The sequence below is a fragment of the Schistocerca cancellata genome, chromosome 2 (assembly GCF_023864275.1).
Source record: "Schistocerca cancellata isolate TAMUIC-IGC-003103 chromosome 2, iqSchCanc2.1, whole genome shotgun sequence".
Classification (NCBI taxonomy): domain Eukaryota; kingdom Metazoa; phylum Arthropoda; class Insecta; order Orthoptera; family Acrididae; genus Schistocerca; species Schistocerca cancellata.
In genome coordinates, this window is record NC_064627.1 from 439,470,470 (window position 1) to 439,487,964 (window position 17,495).

Consider the following 17,495-nt stretch of genomic DNA (forward strand, 5'->3'; position numbering starts at 1 on the left):
AGTTTGAACAAAAATGCGTATATGCAAAGTATTTTTGCCCTTGTTGTACATAACATTTCTGTTGTATCCCCGACCCCTGACAATACCTGACCGATATTTAGAAGAATTTCACACTACCGTACGAAGCGCACAGGACAAAATATTAGTCACCCCGAAGGAGACTTCCCTCTAATACTGTGTAACACCGCTCTAAACTTCTCAACGGCTGCTATTCAGAGGGTAAAGAGAGCCCACAATATTATTCAAGCCGCTCTTTGAAGATCTGATCCCATAGAGTTGCCAAATTCCGGCAGTGTTGACTAATACGTTTCATCTCCTGTTCCAAAAAGTCCCAGACATTTGCTGTGGGAATAAGATTTATCAATTTAGTGGGTCAGTCGAGGCGCGATAGTTCGTCTGGGTGTTCGCCAAACCAAGAAATTTACATGTGTAGCTCTGTGAACTTAGCTGCTGTCATTTCCGATTGCCCACAGCATTCTCATAACGGATATGTAAAAGAAAGGGCAACACTTCGTCGTCCAGAATGCTGTAACGAAGCACAGTGGTCCAAGTTAACGGTAACCAAATTGAGTGGGCTGAAGTCATTTTACCTAAAACAGCTCCAAAACATCACAAAACCGGCTCTGGTTTGAACTCCACCATCGGGCATACAACTTCACCCCATGATCCATGGCTGCGTGACGTATCAAGTGCCCGCCTGGTAACAGTTCTGCACTACCTACAGCCCTCAAATAGCTGCACTGTTATGCAATCGACAAATATCTTGCCATATACACTCCTGGAAATGGAAAATAGAACACATTGACACCGGTGTGTCAGACCCACCATACTTGCTCCGGACACTGCGAGAGGGCTGTACAAGCAATGATCACACGCACGGCACAGCGGACACACCAGGAACCGCGGTGTTGGCCGTCGAATGGCGCTAGCTGCGCAGCATTTGTGCACCGCCGCCGTCAGTGTCAGCCAGTTTGCCGTGGCATACGGAGCTCCATCGCAGTCTTTAACACTGGTAGCATGCCGCGACAGCGTGGACGTGAACCGTATGTGCAGTTGACGGACTTTGAGCGAGGGCGTATAGTGGGCATGCGGGAGGCCGGGTGGACGTACCGCCGAATTGCTCAACACGTGGGGCGTGAGGTCTCCACAGTACATCGATGTTGTCGCCAGTGGTCGGCGGAAGGTGCACGTGCCCGTCGACCTGGGACCGGACCGCAGCGACGCACGGATGCACGCCAAGACCGTAAGATCCTACACAGTGCCGTAGGGGACCGCACCGCCACTTCCCAGCAAATTAGGGACACTGTTGCTCCTGGGGTATCGGCGAGGACCATTCACAACCGTCTCCATGAAGCTGGGCTACGGTCCCGCACACCGTTAGGCCGTCTTCCGCTCACGCCCCAACATCGTGCAGCCCGCCTCCAGTGGTGTCGCGACAGGCGTGAATGAAGGGACGAATGGAGACGTGTCGTCTTCAGCGATGAGAGTCGCTTCTGCCTTGGTGCCAATGATGGTCGTATGCGTGTTTGGCGCCGTGCAGGTGAGCGCCACAATCAGGACTGCATACGACCGAGGCACACAGGGCCAACACCCGGCATCATGGTGTGGGGAGCGATCTCCTACACTGGCCGTACACCACTGGTGATCGTCGAGGGGACACTGAATAGTGCACGGTACATCCAAACCGTCATCGAACCCATCGTTCTACCATTCCTAGACCGGCAAGGGAACTTGCTGTTCCAACAGGACAATGCACGTCCGCATGTATCCCGTGCCACCCAACGTGCTCTAGAAGGTGTAAGTCAACTACCCTGGCCAGCAAGATCTCCGGATCTGTCCCCCATTGAGCATGTTTGGGACTGGATGAAGCGTCGTCTCACGCGGTCTGCACGTCCAGCACGAACGCTGGTCCAACTGAGGCGCCAGGTGGAAATGGCATGGCAAGCCGTTCCACAGGACTACATCCAGCATCTCTACGATCGTCTCCATGGGAGAATAGCAGCCTGCATTGCTGCGAAAGGTGGATATACACTGTACTAGTGCCGACATTGTGTATGCTCTGTTGCCTGTGTCTATGTGCCTGTGGTTCTGTCAGTGTGATCATGTGATGTATCTGACCCCAGGAATGTGACAATAAAGTTTCCCCTTCCTGGGACAATGAATTCACGGTGTTCTTATTTCAATTTCCAGGAGTGTACATTCAATACATTACCTGAAATACACTGATGGAAAAATAACTTGCAGCACCAAGAAGGAGTTGTGCGACATAAGCGAAAATGGGTAGGTTTGTTTCTACATGTGAAAGATGATGTACATTAAAATTCCGCGGAAGTCCTATAAAACTGGCCCTAGTAGCGCCACTGTGAGGGTGCAAATCACATTTGCTTTAAATATGCGCTTTAACGGTCCTGAGCGTCAGTTACCTTTGAGACTAGACGTGGTGAGTTGATGTTAGTCGAGATTGCGTTTAAGATGACAAAGACGCCGTTATCACCACCTCACTGATTTAGGACTAGATCGTGTTATAGAGTTACGAGGAATGGACGTTAATTTTCCGATACTGCAGAATGACTTGGCAGCAATGTAGCCATCGTACATGATTGCTGGCAGCGGTGGTCACAGGAATGTACAGTCGCAAGGAGACCGGTCTCCGGAAGACCTTGTGGCATTGCCGAGAGGGAAGACCATCGTGTTTGGCGTATGGATCTGGAGCATCGTGCTGCGTCTGCACCATCATTTCGACCAGCAGCTGGCACCACAGTGAGACAACGAAATGTTACAAATATGGTACATCGAGGACAGCTCAGAGCCAGATGCACTGTAGCCTGCATTCCACTGATCCCAAACCATCGCCATTTGCGACTTCCGTGACGTGAATCGAGAGCTTATTGGACGGCAGGGTCGAAGTCTGTTGTGTTTTCCGATGTAAGTTCGTTCTGGCTCGGTGCCAGTGATGGCCATGTGTTGGTCAGAAGGAAGCCAGTTGAACGCCTGCAACCAATCCATCTGCGTGATAGACACACTGGGCGTACACGTGGAGCTATGGTTTGTGATACGGTTTCACATGACAATAGACGCGCTCTCCTGGTTATCCCACGCCCCCTAACTGCAGATTTGTACATCAGCCTGGTGATTCGAGCCGTCGTGGTGCCATTCATGAACAGCATTAGGGAGTGTACTCCAAAAGAATAACGGTCGCTCACATACCGCTGCTGCATCTCAACCTACTATCCAGTATGTCGACATGTTGCCTTGGCCTGTTCGGTCACCAGATCTGTCTCCGGTCGAGCACATATGAGACATCATCGGATGACAACTACAGAGACATCCACAAACAGCACGGAGCGTCCATGTATTGGTCGGCAAAGTGCAATAGGCTTGGAACTCCATCCCAAAAACTGACATCCGCCACCTGTACAACACAATTCATGCACGTTTGCATCCTTGGACTCAACTTTTTGGAGATTACACCGGTGATTAATGTACCAACATTAAATATTTACAATAGATCTTTTCGCTTTTACGTTAGCCTGTGATCTTGCAACATCAATCACTTAAATATGTTACCCAGACGAATGTGCTCACGAAGTTTCATTACACTACATTAATTATTTTTGGGTGCTGCGATTTTTTCCTTCAGTGTAGTTTCACAGCGATATGTGGCCTGCAGATTTATCAAATGTTTCTTAAGGTAGTTTTCCATAAATTTCTGTGAATGTTGCTTCACATTGGAATGTTTTGGAGAGTGTCACCATTTGGGGCACCTGGTCGTTGGAACAGCTGCGGTTTGTCGCTACGTTAACGCGAATACACTTAGCAGTGCAATAACACTTAATTTGCTATATCAACTGTCGGCTGCAAACTAAAACGACATACTACATGCATGACATAATACGTGCATGACCCCCTACATTAAGTTCCTTAACACACTTCGAAAGGCATGTTTTCAGTCACCGGCAGTATAAACAGAAAACGGTTAATATTCTTTTTATGCTCGGATCTGTAGCTTCTTTGAATTTCATGTACAAGATCATCATTTTTTACATTAAATGCCTTTATTCGAAACAAATATTTTATATCACGAGCGACTGACTAATAACGACATTAGACTACATTACGCAAATGTATGGTACAAGTGGCCGTAAGTCATGGTCAACACCGCATTGTGATATAAACCTGTAACAGCATTAATGCGCAGATCGTAGCTTCAGCGTCCACGGAGAATAAGCGCAACCGTAATTGCAGGTTAGGATCTGCTGTTTGAAAATGAGGGCCAGAAATATGCGGTTGTTTCCTGCTGATACCATGGTGTGCGGTAAGGTGTCGAACTTGAGTGACTGTGACTTAGACAAAATGTCTGGTTGGTATGATGAATGGTAGCAGCTCTAAATGTAGAACAATGTACATTAATGCGGATGACTCGGAGAAACAGACCCGCAATCAATACACGGATGCAGTATTAGTAGTGTTCTTCTCAACAAAGTCAGGTAGCGTATAATGGTTACATATTTTAACGTCCTTCTGTTTACGACCTCTGGATGTCACATATTTTAACTCTTGCCGTCGTAAGAACTTTGCTAATAAACGTCGCGCAACTAGGGTCAGCGGTCGTTGTGTGACTACTACCGAGTTACACAGCAAGACACTTAAAACAAAGTCCTACTCTTTAATTGAAGAAGTTTTGACGAGTCAAATAAGGTTTTAAAGCCTCTCGAGGCGGAGAAGCTGTTCATCTGCAAAGCTCGTAGAAAATTTAGTGGCGGGTACGAAACTTGAAATATGCAAGTAAATAATAAAGCTGAAAATTGTCTGGCTGAATACTTTTTATTGTTTTTTCTGAGAGCGGCTAGCTCTATGAAACACGACTGGAGTCGCGGTAATGACAAATTATCAAGAGTTGACCCCACGCTTAGAAGGAACACCAAATTGCAAATAAAGGTCATGGCAGCTATAATACGCAGCTGGCCTATTGGCAAGGACAATCCCCCCCCTCCCCCCCACCCCCCTCCCAAATACTCAGGGAGAGGAAAAGAAGTATAGCGTAAGGAAGTGTTTTTCTTCCAAGAAAATGTCTTAAAAATTGATATTACGCAGGTTTTTAACTGGGTGAGAAACGGAACTTTTTATGGCTACTTACAAGTCGCCGTTCGTCTACCAAAATATATTAAAAATACTGCATACCACCAGGTCAAGACCACCCGCCCCCTATAGAAACTATTGTAAAGGCGCCCTTGCCTACGGTACCTCTACATAAAATGAAATAATGTTTGAAATGGACGAAGTACTAAACAGTAGAGTGAAGTAATCAATAATTTTTGACAACATTTCTTTTGGGGAAAGACAGCGGTGTAGCCAAAATTATTTAAAACTGGTTAAAAACAGTCTTGACCGCAGTTAAATATTTATTGGTGATGGTAACAGGTTTCGGTAACAGGTGACAGTAATCAGACCATCTAATTAATACATTAGGAATTTAGGCGGAAGTGTGACGATAGTAGTAAACTATAAACTACGAGTACGTGACATATGACCAAAATTATACACATGATGGTGGGCGGTGGCGATGGACGGAGAAGGTGTTGTAGTACCACTATCATCAAGTGCTGAGGAGAACAACGGAATTGTTGCTTAAATATAGCATGTTCAGTAACATTAGTCACTGTCACACTTTTGAAATCGGCAACCGTTAAAACGTGCCTTTCGACAGTACCACGCCGTCTCCACGGTAAGGGTTGGGTTGTTTGGAGGAGGAGACCAAACAGCGAGGTTATCGGTCTCATCGGATTAGGGAAGGACATGGAAGGAAGTCGGCCGTGCCCTTTCAGATGAATCATCCCGGCATTTGCCTGAAGCGATTTAGGTAAATCACGGAAAACCTAAACCAGGATGGCCGGACGCGGGATTGAACCGTCGTCCTACCGAATGCGAGTCCAGTGTGCTAACCACTGCGCCACCTCGCTCGGTCGTCCATGGTAAACGACGGCTGTATTTTCACTTGCTCTACGATGCAGGTGCAGTCTACAACATCTGACGTGCATTTCTAGGTGCCTGCCTGCGGGGCAGTACGTTTTTAACATCCAGTCGCTGTCGCAGTAGTGAAATTGTCTTCTGTTGGGTGGCGCATATCGATATGTCGACGCCGTCTCCATGGGAACCATTTAGAGCTGTGGAAGACTTAAGAGCAAACAAGGCAGAAGGTATAGATAACATTTCATCACAATTTCTAAAGTCACCGAGAGAAGTGCCAACTAAGCGATTATTCGAGTTGGTGTGTAGAATGAACGAGTCTGGCGATATACCAACTGACTTCCGGAAAAAATATCGTCCACACGATTCCAAAGATAGCAAGAGCTGGCACGTGCGAAAATTATTGGACAATAGGCTTAGCAGCTCATGCACGCAAGCTGCTGACAAGAATAATACACAGAAGAATGGAAAAGAAAATTGAAGTACCTGTTAGACGATGATCAGCTTGGCTTTAGGAAAGGTAATGGAAACAGAGGGGCGATTCTGACGGTGCGGTTGGTAATGGAAGGAAGACTAAATAAAAATCAAGGCTTGATCATAGTATTTGTCTACCAGGAAAAAGAGTTGCACAATGTCAAATGGTGCAAGATGTTCGAAATTCTGAGGATAATAGGGGTAAGCTATAGGGAAAGACGGATAATATGGAACATTTACATGAAGACGGACTAATAAGAATAGAAGACCAAGAACGAAGTGCTCGGATTAAAAACGATGTAAGATAGACATGTAGTCTTTCGCCCCTACTGTTCAATCTACACACGGAAGAAGCAACGATGGAAATAAAAGAAAGGTTTGGTAGTGGAATTAAAATTCAAGGTAAAAGAATTTCCGTGATACAATTCGTTGATGACATTCCTATCGTTACTTAAAGTGAATAGGAATTATACGATCCCCTGAACGGATTGAACAGTCTAAGTACAGAACATGTATTGAGAGTACATCGAAGAAGGACGAAGTAATGAGAAGTAACAGAAATGAGGACAGCAAGAATCTTAACATTAGGATAGATGGTCACGAAGTAGATGAAGTAAAGGAATTCTATTACCTAGGCAGCAAAATAACCAATGACGGACGGAGGAGGGAGGAAATCAGAAGCAGACTAGCACTGCCAAAAAGGCATTCCTGTCCAAGATAAGTCTACTGACATGAACCATAGGCCTAAATTTGAGGAAGTACTTCCTGGGAATGTACGTTTTGAGCACAGCATTGAATGGTAGCGAAAGATGAGTTGTGGGAAAACTGGAACAGAACAGTATCGAAGCAGTTGAGATGTGGTGCTACAGACGAATGTTGAAAATTAAGTGGACTGATACGGTAAGGAATGAGGTCGTACTGCGCAGAATCAGCGAGGAAAGGAATAGGTGGAAAACACTGACAACGAGAAGGGACAGCATGATAGATCGTCTATTGAGACATCAAGAAATGACTTCCATGGTACTAGAGGGAGCTGTAGAGGCAAAAACTGTAGAGAAAGAGAGTGACTGGAATACATCCAGCAAATAATTGAGAACGTACGTTGCAAGTGCTACTCTGAGAGGCTGGACGGCCGCGTCAAACCAGTCAGATGCCTGATGACTCAAAAATAAGCAATAAATCTAAGAGTTTTCGGCAAATGCTCTCACAGTCGATTATTACTGGTTACCCCGCCTATACACTGAGGTACACATGGGATATATATATGCACATTTACAGTATCGCGTACATAAGTTATAAAAGGGCAGTGCATTGACGGGACTGTCATTTGCACTCATGTGAGTCATGTGAGAAAGTGTCCGACGTGATTATGGCGCACGACAGGATTTAACAGACTTTGAACGCGGAATGGTACTTGGCGCAAGAGGCATAGGACATTCCGTTTCGGAAAATGTTAGGGAATTCAATATTCCAAGACCCAGAGTGACAAGAGCGTGCCGAGAGTGGTAGATTTCGGGCATTAAAATCTCACCCCGGATAATGCAATGCACAGCAGCCTTCACTTACCGACCGGGACCAACGGCGATTGTGTGGAGTTGTCGGTGCTAACAGAATAGCTCCACTGCTTGAAATAACTGAAGATATCAATGAGGGGACTGCCAAGGGGGTGGTTACCCTGAGAAAAATCTTCACTAATCAACGGAAGGATAACGTTCTACGAGTGGAATGTCAGAAGTTTGAACGTGGTAAGGAAACTATAAATCTGAAAACGGAAATGCAAAGGCTCTCTCTAGACGTAGTAGGGGTCAGTGAAGTGAAGTGAAGAGAAGACAAGGATTTCTGGTCAGATGAGTATAGAGTAATATCAGCAGTAGCAGAAAATAATATAACGGGAATAGGATTCATTCTGAATAGGAAGGTAGGGCAGAGAGTGTGTCACTGTGAACAGTTCAGTGGTACGGTTTTTCTTCTCAGAACTGACAGCAAACGAACACTGACAACGATACTTCGGGTATACATGCCGACGTCGCAAGCTGAAGATAAAGAGATAGAGAATGTGTATGAGGTTATTGAAAGGATAACACAGTGTGTAAAGGGATATGAAAATGTAATAGTCATGGGGGACTGGAATGTAGTTGTTGAGTAGAAGGAAACGTTACAGAGAATATGGGTTTGAGACAAGGATCGAGAGAGGAGAAAGACTAATTGAGTTCTGTAACAAGTTCCAGCTAGTAATAGCGAATACTCTGTTCAAGAAACACAAGAGGAGGAGATATACTTGGAAAAGGCCAGCTGATATTGGAAGATTTCAGTTAGATTACATCATGGTCAGACAGAGACTACGAAATCAGATACTGAATTGTAAGGCGTACCCAGGAGCAGACATAGACTAAGATCACAATATAGTAGTGATGAATACTAAGCTATAGTTTAAGACATTAGTCAGGAAGAATCAATACGCAAAGAAGTGGGATACGGAAGCACTACGGAATGACTAGATACGGTTGAAGTTTTCTAAGGCTATAAATAGAGCTAAAAGGCAGTAGGCAGTACAGTTAAAGAGGAACTGACATATCTAAAATGGGCCATGACAGAATTTGGGAAGGAAGCTATACGTAAAAAGAAGACAACTGTGAAGAAACCATGGGTAACAGAAGAAATACTACAATTGATCGATGAAAGGAGGAAGTACAAAAATGTTCCGGGAAACTCAGGAATACACTAATACAAGTCGCTGAGGAATGAAATAAATAGGAAGTGCAGGGAAGTTAAGACTAAATGGCTGCAGGAAATATGTGAAGACATCGAAAAAGAAATTACTGTCGGAAGGACAGACTCAGCATACAGGAAAGTCAAAACAACCTTCGGTGACATTAAAAGCAAGGGCAATAACACAACATAAGAGTGCAACGGGAATTCCACTGTTAAACGCAGAGGAGAGAATGGATGAGTGGAAAGAGTACATTGAAAGCCTCTATGAGGGACAAGATTTGTCTGATGGGGTAGAAGAACAAACAGGAGTCGATTTAGAAGAGACAGAGGATCCAGTATTAGAATCATAATTTAAAAGAGCTTTGGAGGACTTAAGATCAAATAAATCCGAAACGATGGATAACATTATCTCAGAATTTCTGAAATCATTGGGGGAAGTGGCAACAAAACGACTATTCGAGATGGTGTGTAGAATGAATTAATCTGGCGCCATACCATCTGACTTTCGGAAAAGCATCATCCACACAATTCCGAAGACTGCAAGAGCTGACAAATGCGAGAATTACCGCACAATCAGCTTAACAGCTCATGCATCCAAGTTGCTTACAAGAATAATATAGAAGAATGGAAAAGAAAATTGAGGATGCGCTAGATGACAATCAGTTTGGCCTTGGGGAAGATAAAGGAACTAGAGAGGCAACTCTGATATTGCGGTTATAATGGAAGCAAGACTAAAGAAAAGTCAAGATACGTTCGTAAGATTTGTTGACATGGAAAAAGCATTCGACAATGTAAAATGGTGCAAGATGTTCGAAATTCTGAGAAAAATAGGGGTAAGCTATATGGAGGGACGGGTCGTATACAATATGTACAACAGCCAAGACGGAATAATACGAGTGGACCACCAAGAACGAAGTGCTCGTCTTGAAATGGGGGTAAGACAAGGATATAGCATTTCACCTCTACTGTTCAATCTGTATATCGAGTAAGAAATGATGGCAATAAAAAGAACGTTCAGGAGTGGAATTAAAGTTCGAGGTGAAAGGATATCAGTGACGTCATGAATCATTAGTCTATTAAAATCCCTCCGGTATTCTGAGGAAACTCCGAAAGCTGATATTGCAGGACTAGAGGGCTGGAAAAAGTTACCCACCACATTCATTGCCCAGCAAGCACATAATACAATAGCTGTTCATTACATTTTACAGTCACAAACGGCAGACCGGACTCAAAAGATTTAGTAGTTTCGAATAACGGAGAAGGAAGGACGATACGTATTTCATCACAAAGGTCACAGGTAGAGGTTTACAGATAGCGATAAGAAAAACACTTGAAAATATCGAACACAGGTAATGTTTCCGGAGGCCGAAGTCAAACAGACTTTATTTTTTAGCGTTCGCAGCTCCACTCACTATCTCCAAATGACTAAATGACAACATGTCAACTCAAATAAAAACAGTGAACCACAAATAAAAATGACTGTTAATAAGTAAAGCCGTAGCAACCAGAATACCAAACATACGAAACACCCTAATGTAAAACTGCTGTGGGGATTTACGTGTTGACGTCTTTCGTATGGGTAACGCGTGCAGAGTTGCGGGACGGAGACTGTGTCGTGACGCACCTGGTTGGAGTGCTTGAAGCGCATGCGCCAGGCGATGACGAGCGCGTTGCCGGCGGTGGCGACGACACCGAGCACCCAGACGCAGACGCGCAGCACCAGGTTGGACATGAGGTCCTCGCACGACGAGAACTCGTCGGGCGCCGGCAGGCAGCGCGCCGCGTGCCGCGCCACGCAGCAGAACCGGAACTCGTCCGTCACCCTGCGGGCACACACAGCCGCCGTCAGCGCCCCGGACCGCCTCCTGCGGGAAACCTACTGCGGCCGCGCCTGCAGGGGACGTCCTGTCGGGACGTAATGCAGGGACGAATTCTATTTGCAGCGCGTAACGTAGGTCGAGCAAATACCGAGCTCGGTTGTGTGGTGGTTAGACACAGCAGCCGCCTCCAGAAGAGCTGCAGTTCATCTTCCTATTCGGCCATCAAGCTTTATGTTTTACATGCTTTCCCTAATACCTTAAGGTAAGTTACTGGAATGATTCCCTTCAAATGGACGTCCAGGATATCCTTCACCATACTTCCTGCACCTTTCTTTGTGTTACGTCTCTAATGAACTAAAGTGCGCGTCATTTACGACGGCGGCCGAGTTTAGGTTCGTTCTGCGCATCTGACGTCACAAAACACAGTCAGCCAATGAACAGAGAACGACGTTGCCAGAGCTCAACTGCAGTGCAGAGCACGGACGAGTGTCTTCAGTTTTAGAAACTTTCAGTCATAAATAAACTGAACAAAAGCAATGTCTCGATGTTGTTTGTTGTTGTGGTCTTCAGTCCTGAGACCGGTTTGATGCAGCTCTCCATGCTACTCTATCCTGTGCAAGCTTCTTCATCTCCCAGTACTTACTGCAACCTACATCCTTCTGAATCTGCTTAGTGTATTCATCTCTTGGTCTCCCCCTACGATTTTTACCCTCCGCGCTGCCCTCCAATACTAAATTGGTGATCCCTTGATGCCTCAGGACATGTCCTACCAACCGATCCCTTCTTCTGGTCAAGTTGTGCCACAAACTTCTCTTCTCCCCAATCCTATTCAATACTTCCTCATTAGTTATGTGGTCTACCCATCTAATCTTCAGCATTCTTCTGTAGCACCACATTTCGAAAGCTTCTATTCTCTTCTTGTTCAAACTATTTACCGTCCATGTTTCACTTCCATACATGGCTACACTCCATACAAATACTTTCAGAAATGACTTCCTGACACTTAAATCTATACTCGATGTTAACAAATTTCTCTTCTTCAGAAACGCTTTCCTTGCCATTGCCAGTCTACATTTTATATCCTCTCTACTTCGGCCATCATCTGTTATTTTGCTCCCCAAATAGCAAAACTCCTTTACTACTTTAAGTGTCTCATTTCCTAATGTAATTCCCTCAACATCACCCGACTTAATTCGACTACATTCCATTATCCTCGTTTTGCTTTTGTTGATGTTCATCTTATATCCTCCCTTCAAGACACCATCCATTCCGTTCAACTGCTCTTCCAAGTCCTTTGCTGTCTCTGACAGAATTACAATGTCATCGGCGAACCTCAAAGTTTTTATTTCTTCTCCATGGATTTTCTACATCTACATCTACATTTATACTCCGCAAGCCACCCAACGGTGTGTGGCGGAGGGCACTTTACGTGCCACTGTCATTATCTCCCTTTCCTGTTCCAGTCGCGTATGGTTCGCGGGAAGAACGACTGTCTGAAAGCCTCTGTGCGCGCTCTAATCTCTCTAATTTTACATTCGTGGTCTCCTCGGGAGGTATAAGTAGGGGGAAGCAATATATTCGATACCTCATCCAGAAACGCACCCTCTCGAAACCTGGCGAGCAAGCTACACCGCGATGCAGAGCGCCTCTCTTGCAGAGTCTGCCACTTGAGTTTGTTAAACATCTCCGTAACGCTATCACGGTTACCAAATAACCCTGTGACGAAACGCGCCGCTCTTCTTTGGATCTTCTCTATCTCCTCCGTCAACCCGATCTGGTACGGATCCCACACTGATGAGCAATACTCAAGTATAGGTCGAACGAGTGTTTTGTAAGCCACCTCCTTTGTTGATGGACTACATTTTCTAAGGACTCTCCCAATGAATCTCAACCTGGTACCCGCCTTACCAACAATTAATTTTATATGATCATTCCACTTCAAATCGTTCCGCACGCATACTCCCAGATATTTTACAGAAGTAACTGCTACCAGTGTTTGTTCCGCTATCATATAATCATACAATAAAGGATCCTTCTTTCTATGTATTCGCAATACATTACATTTGTCTATGTTAAGGGTCAGTTGCCACTCCCTGCACCAAGTGCCTATCCGCTGCAGATCTTCCTGCATTTCGCTACAATTTTCTAATGCTGCAACTTCTCTGTATACTACAGCATCATCCGCGAAAGGCCGCATGGAACTTCCGACACTATCTACTAGGTCATTTATATATATTGTGAAAAGCAATGGTCCCATAACACTCCCCTGTGGCACGCCAGAGGTTACTTTAACGTCTGTAGATGTCTCTCCATTGAGAACAACATGCTGTGTTCTGTTTGCTAAAAACTCTTCAATCCAGCCACACAGCTGGTCTGATATTCCGTAGGCTCTTACTTTGTTTATCAGGCGACAGTGCGGAACTGTATCGAACGCCTTCCGGAAGTCAAGGAAAATGGCATCTACCTGGGAGCCTGTATCTAATATTTTCTGGGTCTCATGAACAAATAAAGCGAGTTGGGTTTCACACGATCGCTGTTTCCGGATTACATGTTGATTCCTACATAGTAGATTCTGAGTTTCCAAAAACGACATGATACTCGAGCAAAAGACATGTTCTAAAATTCTACAACAGATCGACGTCAGAGAGATAGGTCTATAGTTTTGCGCATCTGCTCGACGACCCTTCTTGAAGACTGGGACTACCTGTGCTCTTTTCCAATCATTTGGAACCTTCCGTTCCTCTAGAGACTTGCGGTACACGGCTGTTAGAAGGGGGGCAAGTTCTTTCGCGTACTCTGTGTAGAATCGAATTGGTATCCCGTCAGGTCCAGTGGACTTTCCTCTGTTGAGTGATTCCAGTTGCTTTTCTATTCCTTGGACACTTATTTCAATGTCAGCCATTTTTTCGTTGGTGCGAGGATTTAGAGAAGGAACTGCAGTGCGGTCTTCCTCTGTAAAACAGCTTTGGAAAAATAATACCTACTCCGAATTTTTCTTTTGTTTCCTTTACTGCTTGCTCAATATACAGATTGAATAACATCGGGGAGAGGCTACAACCCTGTCTTACTCCCTTCCCAACCACTGCTTCCCTTTCATGTCCCTCGACTCTTATAACTGCCATCTGGTTTCTGTACAAATTGTAAATAGCCTTTCGCTCCCTGTATTTTACCCCAGCCACCTTTAGAATTTGAAAGAGAGTATTCCAGTCAACATTGTCAAAAGCTTTCTCTAAGTCTACAAATGCTAGAAACGTAGGTTTGCCTTTCCTTAATCTTTCTTCTAAGATAAGTCGTAAGGTCAGTATTGCCTCACGAGAAAGTTTAGAAAAAGCATTCTTTACAGCAATTACTTCATATTCTATTAATTAATTAAACCAAACAAGCAATGGTTCAGGCGATAGCAAGGAAAGGTGTTTGTATCATTCTCACTAACCGCTTTTTCGCAATAAAGAACAGCGACCATTGTTTATTTCCTATTGTACTTCGACGAAACGTGAGCAAGTCATAGTCATACCAACAATGTTTGTCTGTATTTTGTGTGAGAGTTTAGAGTCCTCCGGAAGGTCCATTGTATGACGAGCTGCGTTAGCGTAATAGTCAAAGTGTCGCCGGCACGGTAGCTCAGCGTGTTCGGTCAGAGGGTTAGCAGCCCTATCCAATAAAAAAACTGATTTAATCGATCAACAACGAACTTAAACGGATGTCTTACGACGTCCGGCCCGAGGACATGCAACGAACGAAAGCGAACAAAAGGAGATTAAAAAAAAAATTATGTTTACTAAGCGGAAAGTTCTGAGTTCAAACCTTGTACGGTTCTTAATATTTTCTTTATTTAATAACAATATCGAAGTGTCTTACTTCATAAATTTTATATGTTTGAATGTAATTTTTTGAAATTTTGAGTGGCAACTAAAATCGACCATACGGAAAGTATATGCTATACGCTATGGACTTTTACCTCTGCAATCTCTTCAAAACTTCGTGCAATGGTTTACTACATCTAATGCTGCATACTAACTGCATTGAACATCGAAAAAAAAGTCATTTATGGGGGGAAGGTATCAGTCTAGAAGATGTGTACAAATCAAATTTTTGGGCCAAATAGTTTTTGTGAAATCGAATGATAAAGTGTGTCAAAGCAGTCGAAACACCATGTGTGTTCACAGGCGAGCAGTGCAGTGATGACAAAATCGCGCACAGCGCGGAATGCGGGGAGCACGTCTCTGTAGCAGTGAAAGGGTTAATGCGGCCGTGGTGGCTTTGCTTCATAAACTGCGCGCTCCCCCCTAGACGTAAGTTTGCGAACTATACTATGGCGCTGCTTTTCTTGGCGCGTGCAACTGGCAACGCAGCAATCTCCCGCGTCTGGGCGGGCATGCGCGAATCGCCAAGATAAAAGAATTGAACTATAGTTGTCGAAGAGACAGTAAATCCTAGCCTTCTCTTCTTTTTCATTTAGACATTTTTACAAATTTGCATTTCTAGAAAGCAGCTGATTAGGAGATTCACAGCAAGAAACAGGAAACTACGAAATCTTTTCGCAGTTGCGAATATGGACAACCATCGGCCGTGTAATGGATCAACGACAGTGAAAATTTTTGCCAGGCCGGGAGTCGACCTCGTCAACCCTATGTCTACAACCTACACCCATACATCCATTACGTGTATATTTCCGTGCAGGGAGACATTTTAATTCTAAGTCATTTACCTGGTGTCGGCGAATAAATACGATATTGCGCTGCCTGTGTTGTTATGAAGTATGAAGCAATGTTCCTGTCCGCCCCCTGTAGATGAATGGTTAGCGTGACGGTTTGTCAGTACCCTGGCCCCGGGTTCGATTCTCAGGTAGGTCGGGGAATTTTCTCCGCCCAGGGACTGGGTGTTGTGCTGTCCTCATCATCATCGACTGCAGGTCGCCGAAGTGGCGTCAAATTGAAAGACCGGTACCCATCGAACGGTATGCCCGACGGGTGGCCCTAGCCATACTATCAAATAAATAAATAAATGCAAATATTCCATGCGTTCATGCAAGTCCGGAGGAACATTGCATGGTACTTGTGAACAACACAGGTACTATAATATCGTAAACAGGAATCTACCAGCGATGAGGCAAGCAACAGTGTCATTCCGCTGATTATCTCTGTCACGTACGTGTTGAAGTACAGTTTGACTATTTGACGATTATTTTCGTGCGGCGATTGCTACTTGATGAGGTAAATTCATATGGCATAACTGCCTAACAATCTCTTAAGAGAAATGTAAAGCCACCTGTTAGCACGTTCTTTCAATCGGACCTCACTTCGGCAACTTGTGCACACTAAAAATACCCCAGTAATCGTACCGGGGAAACGAGAAATACAATTTAACGATAACGCGAATCAGTTATCTGAGAGCTGAAGCATAGACCAAAGGAAGACCAAAAGTTTCAGTGTCTGACGAGGATTCGGTACAGCGCCCTTATGGTCTAAAGGCTCGCATTTTAGCACTGTAGCACAAAGCCCGACATTTGATAACACAGTTACTGGTGATAGTAAAGACAGAGTGACTGTGCTAAACCCGGGACGGCTAAATCGCACTCCCTTGTTGAGGCATTAGTCATTCAATAAAGCATCAGAAGCACCAGGGCAGCTTCCGAATGAAGTTTTTCCAGAATTATCGGGTCGCAGGAGAGAGCATCATGAGTGTATAGTCAGTGTGGTGCGTGGGAAAAAGAAATCAATTGAGAAAGAAAGGAACGTTACAGTTTGACATCCTGAAAACACGAAATGCCTGTCTATCTGCATAAACAAAGTAGCTAATTGAGACTGACATTCTACCTAAAGAACGCTGGATCGGATAATGTAGCTCGAAGTATTTCCCACTGCGTATTTCGGCCAGCAATGAAAGAAATGCTGGTAATTACTGATTAGTCAGCTGCGTCTAAATTTCCTGCTAGAAATCCTGTTTTTCTTTGAAGCTTAATACCGCGATCATATGCGACAATTATTCATTTATCTCTTCCAGGCTGTTATTTAGATACAGTGGGAATGCATGTCGGATCTCATCCACCTCCCACGTGACTAGAGCCCGAAGGAGGTTTATACGTTGCTTAAATGCCGGGGGCAATAGCCTTGAACATATGGCGTCATCAAATTATAGGTTGACCAGATATCTAAAAATCAAAAATGGTGGATGATGAGAACTTCAAAAATGTAAGATAGCAGATGTCAAGAAATTTAATAGCGCAAGACATCAGATGGTGGAAAATCGCATGATGGTGGTAAATTAAAAAGAAGGAAAGAACAAGTCATAACTAGCCCAGGGGTACTTTTTAACAATTCCGCCTCCTCTCCCATGCCACCTCCAGTAAACACATGCTAGAGACATCGAGACCATTACAGTGAAACAACCAACCATAATGCAGCCTCAGACCACACATCTTAGCAGTGTTCAAACGTATCCCACTGATCAGAATGTTTTGTGTTTGCTTCCTATTCAAAATTATTTGTCGAAAAACTTACGTAAACGGGGTAACCTGCAGTA

General features: G+C 44.5%; 1 protein-coding gene across 1 annotated transcript in view; it reads right to left on the reverse strand.

Annotated features, from left to right (window-relative positions):
* The window catches only part of LOC126154853 (G-protein coupled receptor GRL101-like), a 373,478-nt gene that overhangs the window by 110,145 nt on the left and 245,838 nt on the right, over nt 1-17,495 (reverse strand). Inside the window, exon 21 of the mRNA XM_049916191.1 lies at nt 10,778-10,976. Within this exon, the coding sequence (XP_049772148.1) occupies nt 10,778-10,976 (199 nt within the window). The remainder of the gene's footprint in view (nt 1-10,777; nt 10,977-17,495) is intronic.